This window comes from Penicillium nucicola, assembly GCF_028828085.1.
Source record: "Penicillium nucicola strain IBT 29836 chromosome Unknown utg000010l, whole genome shotgun sequence".
In the NCBI taxonomy this organism is placed as follows: domain Eukaryota; kingdom Fungi; phylum Ascomycota; class Eurotiomycetes; order Eurotiales; family Aspergillaceae; genus Penicillium; species Penicillium nucicola.
Window position 1 is genome coordinate 2,247,776 of NW_026643134.1, and position 12,089 is coordinate 2,259,864.

General features: G+C 49.9%; 6 protein-coding genes across 6 annotated transcripts; 3 read left to right on the forward strand and 3 right to left on the reverse strand.

The window, feature by feature from the left end:
* Positions 1 to 7: 7 nt before the first annotated feature.
* Positions 8 to 1,579, reverse strand: N7511_009398 (putative UBX domain protein; the record flags this gene model as incomplete). Its single annotated transcript, XM_057131775.1, has 2 exons — positions 8 to 1,379; positions 1,443 to 1,579. The coding sequence occupies 2 exons, from the start codon at positions 1,577 to 1,579 to the stop codon at positions 8 to 10; spliced, it is 1,509 nt and encodes a 502-aa protein (XP_056979763.1).
* Positions 1,580 to 1,916: 337 nt separating this feature from the next.
* On the forward strand, positions 1,917 to 2,722 carry pup3 (proteasome core particle subunit beta 3; the record flags this gene model as incomplete). Its single annotated transcript, XM_057131776.1, has 4 exons — positions 1,917 to 1,919; positions 1,987 to 2,005; positions 2,062 to 2,516; positions 2,579 to 2,722. The coding sequence occupies 4 exons, from the start codon at positions 1,917 to 1,919 to the stop codon at positions 2,720 to 2,722; spliced, it is 621 nt and encodes a 206-aa protein (XP_056979764.1).
* Positions 2,723 to 3,012: 290 nt separating this feature from the next.
* Positions 3,013 to 4,500, reverse strand: N7511_009400 (epoxide hydrolase; the record flags this gene model as incomplete). Its single annotated transcript, XM_057131777.1, has 4 exons — positions 3,013 to 3,767; positions 3,857 to 3,929; positions 3,984 to 4,111; positions 4,179 to 4,500. The coding sequence occupies 4 exons, from the start codon at positions 4,498 to 4,500 to the stop codon at positions 3,013 to 3,015; spliced, it is 1,278 nt and encodes a 425-aa protein (XP_056979765.1).
* A 938-nt stretch (positions 4,501 to 5,438) lies between these two features.
* On the forward strand, positions 5,439 to 8,270 carry N7511_009401 (ATP-binding response regulator; the record flags this gene model as incomplete). The annotated part of the gene is made up of 1 exon (XM_057131778.1): positions 5,439 to 8,270. One exon carries the CDS (start codon positions 5,439 to 5,441, stop codon positions 8,268 to 8,270), a length of 2,832 nt encoding a protein of 943 aa, XP_056979766.1.
* Positions 8,271 to 9,137: 867 nt separating this feature from the next.
* On the forward strand, positions 9,138 to 10,581 carry N7511_009402 (MFS general substrate transporter; the record flags this gene model as incomplete). Its single annotated transcript, XM_057131779.1, has 3 exons — positions 9,138 to 9,328; positions 9,399 to 9,772; positions 9,827 to 10,581. The coding sequence occupies 3 exons, from the start codon at positions 9,138 to 9,140 to the stop codon at positions 10,579 to 10,581; spliced, it is 1,320 nt and encodes a 439-aa protein (XP_056979767.1).
* A 562-nt stretch (positions 10,582 to 11,143) lies between these two features.
* N7511_009403 (p24 family protein) lies at positions 11,144 to 11,992 on the reverse strand (the record flags this gene model as incomplete). The annotated part of the gene is made up of 3 exons (XM_057131780.1): positions 11,144 to 11,293; positions 11,389 to 11,768; positions 11,836 to 11,992. The coding sequence occupies 3 exons, from the start codon at positions 11,990 to 11,992 to the stop codon at positions 11,144 to 11,146; spliced, it is 687 nt and encodes a 228-aa protein (XP_056979768.1).
* Between the last annotated feature and the right edge of the window lie 97 nt (positions 11,993 to 12,089).

A 12,089-nucleotide genomic window follows, 5' to 3' on the forward strand; every position in this document is an offset into this window, starting at 1 on the left:
ATGCTCTTCATTTCTTTCCTGGTAACTTCAACCACTTGGGCATAGCACCGGTCTTTCGTGGGCCGCTAGGCTTATCACCTGTACTGCTCGGTCCAGCTTGCGAGGGAGCTGTTGGCTCCTCGACTTCCTTAAGCTCCGGCGGCTGCTCCACCTTGAGCTGCTGAGCCTGACTTCGGAGCTCAGGGCGAAGCACCTCCGCGCGACGGTCGTGAACGGATTGAGCAACGCTATCATCCCAAGAGAAGTTGACCAATACACGGCCAGCCAATCCAAGGCCCTTGATCAATTTGGTTTTATCTGAGTCAGGAATGGTTGTTGCATTGTGAGCCCGAGTGATGGCATGGACTGTGAGGTGGAACTTCTCGCCGGCGAATGGTGGAGCAAGGCATCCACGCACAAATTCATACAGCGAGTATCCTGTGTCCTCCGGCCCGAACTTGGCGACTACTTGGCTCTGGTCAGGGAAGCGGACCTTCACATTCACCTCATGGATTGCTGCTCGCCTGGCCTCTTCGGCTTCTGCTTTGGCCGCTACCTCGGCGTCCGTTGGTAAGCGTTGGTTGCGCGAGGATTGGTTGAGTAGCCGCTGGTGCAATTTTGCATGTTCAATAGAGGGAATGTAATCATTCTCGTTGTAGGCTATTTGCGCCGATGATGGTGTGTTGTCTGATGGAGGAGAGAAGACAGTGATAGTTCGTCCAGATGGGTCAGTCGTTGAGGGAGCTACTTCAGAAGCTGTAGGGTTGGCATCTGGTCCTGATGGAGTGGGTGCACTGGAGCTGTCAGACTGCAGAGAGCTAGATGGCTGCTGAGCAGGCTCTTCGCTAATGCTTGTCATAGAAGTCATTGCGGGGGTAGCTGGCTGTTTCTGTGCTGAGAGGGCATCGTCCTCCTCTGACTTAAAGAACTCGCCGATCTGCCCCATCGCATTTTCAATCGGCTCTTCTGTTCGTCGGAAGCTTAGTCGCATGAGCACATTTCCACTGTTAAATCCAAGCTGGGCAAGTGTTTTCTGGAGATCCGTAAAGTTTGATACCTCACGCTCCAAGATCTGAAGTACAGGCATCTCGTAGTAAAGCCGTCCCGCACCCTCCCCGCCATCGGTGGCGGGCACTGCACGCGAAGTGAGGTTCCGTACGGGACCACTTCCTGCAACGCCAGCCTCAAACTTGCGCAGTACGAGCCACAGTGTGGTTGTGCTTGGGAATTTGTCCAGTATGCGGCCATTCGGGGCACCTCGAGCTTCAGATTCGGGGAGTTGGAGACCGACGGTGACAACGGAGGGAGAGCGAGAGAACTGTACAAGCTCCAGCTTTGCTCCAGAGCTCAATCCAGTGAGGCGGAAGGAGAGGGAAAGGTCTAGTTGCTTGCGATTGTGTCTGATGCGCAACAGGACTCGGTTAGTGGCTGGCACTTTTGAGATATAGTGAGCATATACTCACTTCAATCCGTATTCCGTAGCATTGTATCCAAGCTTCCTGCAAGCCTCTTGTAGAACATCGGTCATAGGTTTAGTAGGAGTTGTCTTAATAGTTGCCCGCCTGGCCGTCGCGTCGATCACCACGACGTGGGCGCTCATTGTGATCGTATTAAGATGCTAAATGCAGACAATATGAGAAGATATAGATCCAGAATGACAAACAAATGGACACAGAGAGTAGGTAGAATGAGTGAGAAAAGGACCAAGTGAAATGCGGAGAGGAAGGCAAAGAAAGTTGTCGAAGGTCACATACGAAACAGGCAGCGGTGCGGGCGTCATCCGAGCTCTCGCGTACCTCAGAGCTTCCCCGTCATCAACCTCCCCCCATCACATCCCCCATCTCGCCCCCTTCTCAACCCCGTTTTCTGCTCTTTTGTCTTGTCGATTAGCTCTGGAGCCTCTTAATCTCTGTGGATTGCTTTGAAATACCGCAATAATGGTGCGTAATGGGCGCCCTTTCTCCCATTGAACTTCTGGACTCTGAGCTGACCGACTTCTCCCATCAGTCCAACCCCTTCGACATCAGTATGCCGGAACCTTGAACCCCATGGAAAGTCAATGAAATACTAACCCTTCTTCAGATGGCGGTGCCTGTGTCGCCATGGTGGGCAAGGACTGCGTCGCCATTGCCTGCGACCTCCGCCTGGGCATGCAATCCCTGACTATCTCCAATAACTTCCCCAAGATCTTCAACTATGCTCCATCCACCTACCTTGGCCTGACTGGATTGGCCACTGATGTCAACACCGTCTCCGATCTTTTCCGCTACAAGGTCAACATGTACCGCTTGCGCGAGGAGCGCGATATCGCACCCCAGACTCTGGCCAACCTAGTCAGCTCATCGCTCTACGAGAAGCGGTTCGGTCCTTACTTTGTCAGTCCCGTTCTGGCTGGTATCAACCCTACAACGGGGAAGCCGTTCATCTGTGGATTTGACAGCATTGGCTGTATCGATTTCGCCAAGGACTTCATTGTTAGCGGAACAGCAAGCGACCAGTTGTTTGGTACTTGCGAGGGTCTCTGGGAGCCCAACCTGGTGCGTATAATTGCGCCTTTTGACCTATATACTTTTTGCTAATATAATCTCTATTACTGTAGGAGCCCGAGGACCTCTTCGAGACAATCTCACAAGCGCTGCTTAGTGCCGTCGACCGAGACGCTCTCTCCGGTTGGGGTGCCCAGGTTTATATCATAGAGAAGGACAAGGTTACCCAGCGGCTATTGAAGGGACGACAGGATTAGATTTGGGGAAGTGGTTATTTTGGGCTTTCCGTTGGTTTGAGGGCAAATCCCGGCGTCTGCGGTCTTCACTGGATGATATATGCCGTGTACGGTCATCGAGAACGGGATAGCACAACAGCGACGTGAGAGCGGTCGATATCTGAGCCGAAGGGCGCATATGTTCTTCGACTCCATGTTTCTCTTACTCCTATCATGATAATTCAAAACCCGTTGTCACGTCACGACAGTGTTTCATTTTGCGTCGTTCAAATCTTTCATCATATTAACCAAGTCAAACTCGATTTCAGTCATCAATATCCATCCCTGTCAGCTACAGCCCCGTAGGCCGGTCCATCTTTACCCAGGAACGCCTTCAAATCATCCGCCAGCAACTCTGGTACCTCCCAAGCCGCAAAATGACCACCATGGTCGTACTCTGTTTCTCGAACCACATTTCCAATTGACCGATACCAAGCAAAAGGAAACATAACAAGTTCCTCTGCAAACTGTGCAACAGCGAAGCGCACATTCTGCGGAGCCCTTGCCCCAAGAACCTGCTGAAGCGAGATATACCTCAAATGCCCCGTTTTCAGCTTATCACCTTCAGCTTCACCTTCTGCCTCATCATCATCCCTCTTCGGCGCCGAGGCTTCATAGTAGATCCTCGTCGCTGCCATCGGCCCGGCAGTAGAAAAGTAATAAACACTCACCCACGTCAAAATCTCCTCATCGGTCCACGGATACCCATCCGACCAAGAATGCATCTTGTCATAGATCCAAGCAAGCAGTCCAACGGGACTATCATGCAGCCCATATCCCAGCGTCTGGGGTCGAGTCTCTTGTACTTTCATATAGGCATTGTCGCGGGTGAAGTATCCCACGGACCGGGCGATGGAGCCGCGGTCTTTTGCGGAGAAGGGGACTGATAGGAGGGATTTTAGGAATTGGAAGGGGCTTCGCCAGGGGTAGGGCGGAATGACAGGAATGAAGTTTAGGTGGATTGCTTGCGTGTGTTCTGGGTAGAATTGGGATATGCTGCGTGCTATCATGCTGCCCCAGTCCCCGCCTTGGATTGCTGGGTTGGGTTAGTTGGCTTTTCTTTTTCTTTTTCTTTCTTGTTCTTTTGAGGGTCCAAAGGAGAAACTTAGGGCTTACTATATTCTTTGTACCCTAGGGTTGTCATTACTTTGTGGAGGGTTTCGGCGTATTGAGCTAGTCCAAAGCCTCTCTGGAGGGGTTGTTAGTATAATGATAGATGACATGTCTGTTGCATGTAGTCTACCTTGTTGACACCCTGTGAGAATCCAAAGTTGGGCAATGAGGGTACCACGATATCAAATACTGGGCCATCCTCATCGTTCTTGGTGAGCAGTGGTATAAGCTTTGTCGCTTCGAGGAAGCTTCCCGGCCCTATTATGAGCAGTGAATTAGTCAACCTGGCGCGAAGAAGGGCTCTGTTAGCTTGAAAGACTCATACATCCATGAATAAACAGCAATGGAATTGCATTGGGATTCTCGCAGCGGTGATGCACGGCATGTATATCCAGCTTCCCGAACCCATCTATATCCACTTTGACACTGACTTGTTTGAGCTGCTCATTCAATTTAGTTTCTTGAGCTCGCCAGTCAAAACTGTCACGCCAAACAGTGACAAGTCTCTTGATTCCACCAAGGGGAACCCCCATCTCCCAACCTGAGGCATCCAGTTCATCGGGGAAGGTTGCGTGCTCCAGCTTCTGGCGGAGCCGCTGGAGTTGCTCGTCTGGGACGGCGATCGTGTATGGATTCACGGAAGACATTATATGTTCAGGAGGTTGCAGTGGAAAGATGCATGCACTCTTGGGGTTCATATCCACATGATTATGTCACGTCTCGTTGTACGAATGGCTGTTGCATTGATCCGGATATTACCTCGGTTTCACGATACTAGCTTGCATCACGAAAGGGGTTGTGTATATGTGAACATGGCGGGGATATGGACTAAGTTACACCTTGTCTTTCCAGTTCCCTTATAGTGTCTCATGGGTTCTATCCACGTAATTATATAGACTCGATGAGCGTATGTTAGCCTGGTGTCGTCAAGATGTCCAGATCGGGTTGTGCCAAGTATAAACACGCAATTTCGAGACGTTGCCCTAACTTGGCCCCCCTTCTTGGGATTGGGATATGTATACAGTATATTGGAATTGTGAGATCGAATCAGAAAACAACAAACCAATTAAAAAACAACCAAAACAGAAGCCAATGACGTTGAAGATCTCACGATAATCGTTTGTTGACAAGTACCCCTGTCAGGTACTCAGTACTTCTCAACTGCAGGGTGATACATGTCAGACGAGGTACCCAGTACCTGGTGGACCTGGTCTGGTCTAGATCGCCGATCCTACCCATGTGCCGTGCATCTTCACCAGGATTGGGAAAACACACACACGTACAAACACACAAACCGAGAAAAACAAAGAAGTTGTAAGATACAAGCTAGAAGAAATCAACCTAGACAGCAATAAATCGCTGCTCTTCAAAGAAATCCGCCTGTTTCAGGCCCGCCCGTGTCTAGACCGCCCCCATCAGAACTAACGGAAAATCCCCTCTCCCCTCCTTGGGATTCACTTTGGACACTTTTCAACTGCGGTGGTGGATGTTGTTCTGAGAGCCATGGTTGTTGTCCTCACATAATAAACACAAATAAAGGACAGACCCCCCCCAGAAACTTCACTTCCTTCTTACCATATGGACTATGCCCGACACGCCCGAGCCGGATGCCTCCAATACTGTGCAACGTCCCACCATGGCCTTCCCCTCCTGCAAATCCGAGTGCATCTCTGATCGGAATGTACGTGAAGATGAGGTGCAACTCGACAAGGGAGCATGGAACGACGGTGCCCAGACCTCTGCGATGGAGCATCTGGTTACACTCAAACAGGGGTTGAGGGTTTCCGACACCGAGCTGTTCTGGAAACGGCTCATGGAAGATGTCACCTCAATCACAAACGCTCAGTATGGATTCGTGGCACGGAGGGTGCACGGAGGGGAGCCCATGCCAGAACTATGCGGGCGGCGCCCGTCACTGTTTGGTGCGGCGTTCTACTACAATGATGGCTACCAGACAGTTGGGTTACAGCGGAACCGGTATTTCGCAGGCGGGAACCCCTTGTTACACATGGATCATGAACGGCCTTGTTTGATTACTGAAAATCTCAGCGCGTTGGCATCCTTTGGGGACGATCAACTCCCGTTCGGCGCGGATGGCTATCTGGCGATTCCACTATTTGCGGCGGGAAAGTGCCTGGCGCACCTCGGGTTGATGTGGTCGAAAGATGGCCTGCGGAATCGAAATCTGTCGTGGTCTTTCCTGGAGATGATCCTTCACTCTCTCGAAGACCTCATTGTGCAACGACTTCTCTCCGGCGAGGTATTAGCGAACGATCATACCTCCCTTAATTCCGCTACGAATCCCTCGATCCCCCAACCTCACGATGCCGGCATTCACGAACACTCCCATTTCAACTCCCAACCCCTCAAACCCTACGCACGAAGTTTGTCACATGAATTACGGACCCCCATGCAGGGTGTGGTAGGCATGCTAGATGTAATGCATGCCACAGTGCGTGAGGCGATGGAGAGCAAGACTCCTGTCAAATCAGGTGGAATATTTCAGACGCTTAAAGAGGGAATTGAGATGGTGCAAGATAGCGCGAGACGGGCTGTCGAGGCAGCTGATAACGTCGTTCATGCCTACGATCTCAACATGCAGGTCCCTAAAACACCACAGCGGGAAGAAACTCATATTTTAGGCGAACCTTCAATCCCTCCTCTTTCTGAAATTCCTGAAACCCGCCCGAGCATATTCATTGAAGGAAATAATATCGCTGTCAATCCCTACAAACGGCGACGCAGTCTGCCACCCGAGATGAATCCAAGACCGGTACGAAAGCAGAGACTCCGCGCAGCATCGTCTCGACAAGAGCTTTCGCCTCGCAGCGAAGAAGTCAAGAATGCTGTCCACGAGAGTGACCAGATCGTCCATGCCACCCCCGCTCGCCAGATTGAAGCTGTAATGGCCAACATGGTTGATCCGCGCCCCTCTCTCGCTGTTCGAAGATCCGCACCTCACTTGCTTTTGGAGGGCATCAACATCAATTTGAGAGGCTCTGCTTTACGCTTCACCAAACTACGGGATCTTCTCCGGTTGGTGATTAACGAGTCTCTTCACGTTGGTGGCCGACCTGACTCTGCAGTCAGTAATACAACGGATTTTGGTGAGAGGATTGAGATTCGTTCCCGATCCTCGAATGGCGAATTGTTCACGCAGGTTGTAGATTGGTCTGTGGATCCAGCACTACCAGACACTTTGCTTGCCGATGACCGTGACTTGGCCAAACTAATTTCGTGTGTCTTCCTCAATGCAATCAAGTTCACCAACAATGGAACCATCACCGTGTGCGCTACCATTGATCCTAAGAGAAACGATGTACTCATTCTCGTCCGAGATACCGGCCCTGGTATCCCGGCTGCATTTCTGCCGAGCCTCTTCAAAGCGTTTGCCCGCGAAGACGCATCAACCACTAGAAGCAAAGACGGTCTGGGTCTTGGTCTCCTTGTGGCCAAGGGACTCTCACGCAAGATGGGCGGTGATTTGACCTGTGAACGCTCGTCAACCTCGGGGCCTGATCGTGGCACAGAATTCCAAATTCGTATTCCTGTGAACCAACGCGAGGCTGATGGTCAGCCTGCAACTCCCAACGAGCGGACTCTGACACCACCCATATTCAACGACCCAGCACGACAGGGTAGTGTTAGCAGCTTCATTTCCGAACCTTCTTCATCTTCCGTCTCACCATTCATCCTCCCCCAAAACCCCCAGTTACAGCAACCAACCCCCAGTACTTCCGATGAGAACATGTCTCAAAGCTCAACACCCCCACGTCGAGTATCACAATCTCGTCTTCATCGAACAAACATTTCTGCAGGCGATGCATACGACAAGAAGCTCGCAGAGAAGCACCCACTACGCTTCCTTGTTGCAGAAGATAACCGAATCAACCGGCGTGTTCTTGTGAACATGCTTAGGAAGCTTGGCTACCGCGATGTTCTCGAAGCAGCTGACGGCAAAGAAGCGGTTCAAATAGTACACGGTATTCTGTCTGCAGCCAAATGCTCCACTGAACCCGAGGCCGATTCCAACAACGCGAGCATCATGCAAGGGGTGATCAGTGAACAGCGTGAGCCGACCAAGGTGAAGGCCATTGATGTGGTCTTGATGGACCTCTGGATGCCAGAAATGGACGGATACGAGGCCACCTCGCGTATCCTCCAGATGGTCGATAATCACCGAGACCAACACAAATCCAACAATCTCGTCTCAATGGATATAGACCACAAACCCACTATCTCTTACGCACCCCCACCTCCTACCGTCTTGGCTGTCAGTGCAGATGTCACGGATGAAGCTCTGAACCGTGCATCTAGAGTGGGGATCAAGGGCTACATGACAAAACCCTACAAACTCTCCGACCTGGAACGATTGATTCTCGAATTTTGTGGTGGCATTGGCAAGCCCACCTTCTGAAAACACAATATTCTTGTTGATATCGCCATCGGAACATAATGCTTTTTCCTTGCATAACCCTGCATCATAACCTCCCTATTCATCTTTCTCTCCTGCCCAAGGGCCTCTCATTCTGAAACAAGACCGTGAATGAACAGGAAAAGCCTGTTCCTTTGCTTGCATGTCTTGTTCTTCGTTTCATGTTCACCTGCCATATACCAGTTCGGCATTTTTGACACTATTTTGTTTATTACCTCTTTGGATATAATGATTGATGATAACATCTCAAGTGAACATTCTTCTATATAGCGCACCGCCATGCAATGCATACTTCTGTTCGTGCCCGTTTGATATAGCTTCCGTCCTGTATTAAACAAATTCATACTTTGGTCCACACCCATCACCTTGGATGCTTTCTGTAGCCTTATATAGATATCCCTATCGTGGTCGACAGAATCTGTAGCAGGTTTCAGTCGAATCAAGTTAGGCTGCGCTTAACATCCGTGTGAATGTATCGGCGGCCCCCGTCTAGGTTACGACTCGAAGCGGTAAACCCCGACGACTTGAGAATAGAATATCAAGAGATTGCGCTGAACGAACCGGGTTACTTGAATCAACAAGGATCTACGGCCTATAGGGGCTTTAGGCAAGTGAGATTCAATCGGATAATCGGAATTTCGGAGAATTGGGATAAGCTGGCCCGGCAGACTCCGTCGAAAGCTTGAATTCCGCTGGAGTCTAGGGCTGTGCTATAGCTAGCTTGACCAGAGAGAATTGATAAGAGCGTTGAGCGATGACTCTTGGAATAAGAAATGGGCATGTCCTCTTTGTCTATACGACGGAGATGCATATGTCCACAGCATTTTGTTTTTGGGATTCCATGCCCACATGTCCGACCTGAAAGAAATGGACACACTTCCGCCGAGTCGAAAAGATTCTAACGCAAGAAACGAAAAACATGACGAACAAGCTCCAGATACTGCGTTGAGTTGTTCTGCTGAGCACGAAGCCGTTCCTAATGGGGGACTGAAAGCCTGGCTGCAAATCCTTGGAAGTTTCTTTATATTCTTTAACACTTGGTGAGTCTCTCTTCTGTGAATGCTGCTATAAACACTTTGATTTCTTTGAATTAAGACTTAGTTATTATAGGGGAATCCTGAACACATTCGGGGCTTATCAGACGTACTATGAGACAGGGCAATTGTATTCCGCATCGTCGTCCAACATCTCCTGGATAGGCTCCGTCCAGTCCTCTTTGCTGTTGATTCTTGGACTTGTGACCGGGCCGTTATATGATGCTGGATATTTTTATGCGCTTTTGTACAGCGGATCATTTATGATTCTTCTTGGACAAATGATGACCAGTATTTGTCATGAATACTATCAAGTGCTCCTAGCACAGGGCTTTTGCATTGGCATCGGAGTGGGACTTATCTTCATTCCCGGCGTTGCAATCTTGTCTACATACTTCACTTCGAAACTTGCTCTTGCAAATGGCATCGCGGCAGCTGGAAGTGGTCTAGGCAAGTATGAAGAAGCCTGACCTTGAACAATAGCTAACATCACATTACCTCCAGGGGGGATTTTGTATCCAATAATCTTCCATAGACTGGTCGATCAAATCGGATTTAGCTGGACTGTACGCGCAATTGGGCTCGTGATATTCGTGACTCTTCTCATCCCGCTAGGGGCCTTGAGGGTTCGCGTCATGCCTTCAACTAGCAAGAGGAAGCCGATAGATCTTCCTGCCTTCCAGGAGCCTGCCTATACCGTCTTTGTCCTTGGAGGCTTGTTGAATTTCATTTCCTTGAACATCCCTTTCTTCTATATCCAATCTTATGCCATTGATAGGGGAATATCAGCCGAGGGAATGGGATTCTATCTTCTTTCGATCATTACCACCGGCTCAGTCTTCGGCCGGATATTCCCCAACTTCTTCGCCAACAAGATTGGCCCCTTCAACATCATTTCCTTATGTACCATTATCTGTGGTGCGTTGATGTTTGCACTGGTGAACCTATCCGGTCTGGCAGGTATGGTGGTTGTTTCGTTGCTTTACGGATTTTTCTCGGGCGCCTTTGTTTCTTTGCCGCCAACTTGTTTTGTGCATCTTTCCCCAGATAGGAGCTTGATTGGGACCCGGATGGGCATGGGATATGCAGTCATGACAATAGGCAACTTGATTGGCACGCCTGTAGCAGGCGCTATTTTGCAAAATGAAGGGTTCAACTCAATGTGGATATTTGGAGGAGTTTTGTCGATTGCGGGAGGATTGACTATGATGGTCAGTCGGAATATTCAAGGGCAATGGAAGCCCATTGCGAGAGTCTGAGGATTACCGGACGAACTATGTACTGTCCTATGTGTCATAACGCGCTGCTCTTCGCGATCTAGTTAAACTCGTTGGCAATAGAAACATATTGTGTTCTTACATAGAGACCAAGTAACCTGTAAGGTTTGGTCGATCTGTTTGCTATGCTGAGTTAGGGCTATTGACATCCGGGACGAAAACTTGGACGGTAATAGCATCTTACCCAATGTACGAGCACAGCTAACTAGGCAATTTACAGGGGTTTAGAAAAAAACAGAAGAAAAGAAGCTATCATTACATCCATTATCGAGATCGACATCGCTCCAAGCACTCCGCAGTCTTTTTTTTGCGTTGGAATACCCATCCGTGTTGTCGACTGTCAGTACCCAAGCCTTTTGATAGTCTGGAGCCTTTCTAGCCAACATTGTCGGACATTTCGTTCGCAAATAAACAATATGAATCGAATCCCGAGGGTAACCCTTGGTCAATATTTGCGTAAACTAACGTGACCAAAGCAAAGATGAAAGGGACATGCAAGGCATTAGAAACGAGGTATGTGGCAAGGAAAATGGCAGCAGCACACTTAAGTCAGCTTCTGCTTGATGAAGAATGACCGCAGGTGGGAGAGTTGCCAGGCGCAAGCGGCGGAAAGGACGGCCAGCTGGATAAGAGTCCAGCGAACAACGCGAGAGTTAGTGGTCTCGGACTGGTCACGGAACTCGGACTCGCGTTCCTGAGCGAGTCGCATTAGTAAATGTAGAATATAAAGTGTCACAAAGGCCCGCAATTTGATTGTGGGTCATTGGACTGGTTATGGGAATCACTTACCCGCTGGTACACCTGCTCACGACGAATATCGTGCAACCGGCTGTTCAAATCCTTGACCCGCTGCACAATATCTTTCATCTTGTCCTTGTCCTCGGTCTCGATTTTGCTGGTCTCGCCAATGGCAATGTCAACGCTGACCTTGACAGCACCGAGAGAAGTGGACATGAAACCGGAGGTGGCATCAGTCTCCGGAGTGAAGCAGATTCTGTGCTGTCCAGCGTCGGCAGCGGAGAAGTGGAAGCGGCCAGAGTGGCTGTCGCGCTTGGAGACAACCCGGTGGTCATTGTCGAAGGTTTCCTCAACGGTGATGAGCACCTTCATGTTGTGATCGATTGCGTAGGTGTTGGTCTGGGGTTGGATGACATGTGTCTCGAAGCGGCCTGTTCATGGATCAAGATTTGCCTATTAGCTTTCATTTTGAAATAAGCATCAACCGCTGAATCGTACCGGCCACGAGTGTATCCTTGGGCAGGTCCTCGAAGAAGCACTTCGTTTGCCGGCCCTCCATGTAGAAGTACAAGGCATTAGTGGGGACCAGGAGCGAGAAAAGAGAGAGGAAAGTCAAGACTGAAGCCAGCCATGAGGATGTCCCAGAGATAGCCATGATGAAGGAGTGGGCAATTGGAGAGTCGCTATTCCAACTATCTCCGCGAAGGTGTCAACATCAGGGACCGTGGCACTTCACCGCCTGCCATCTTCGG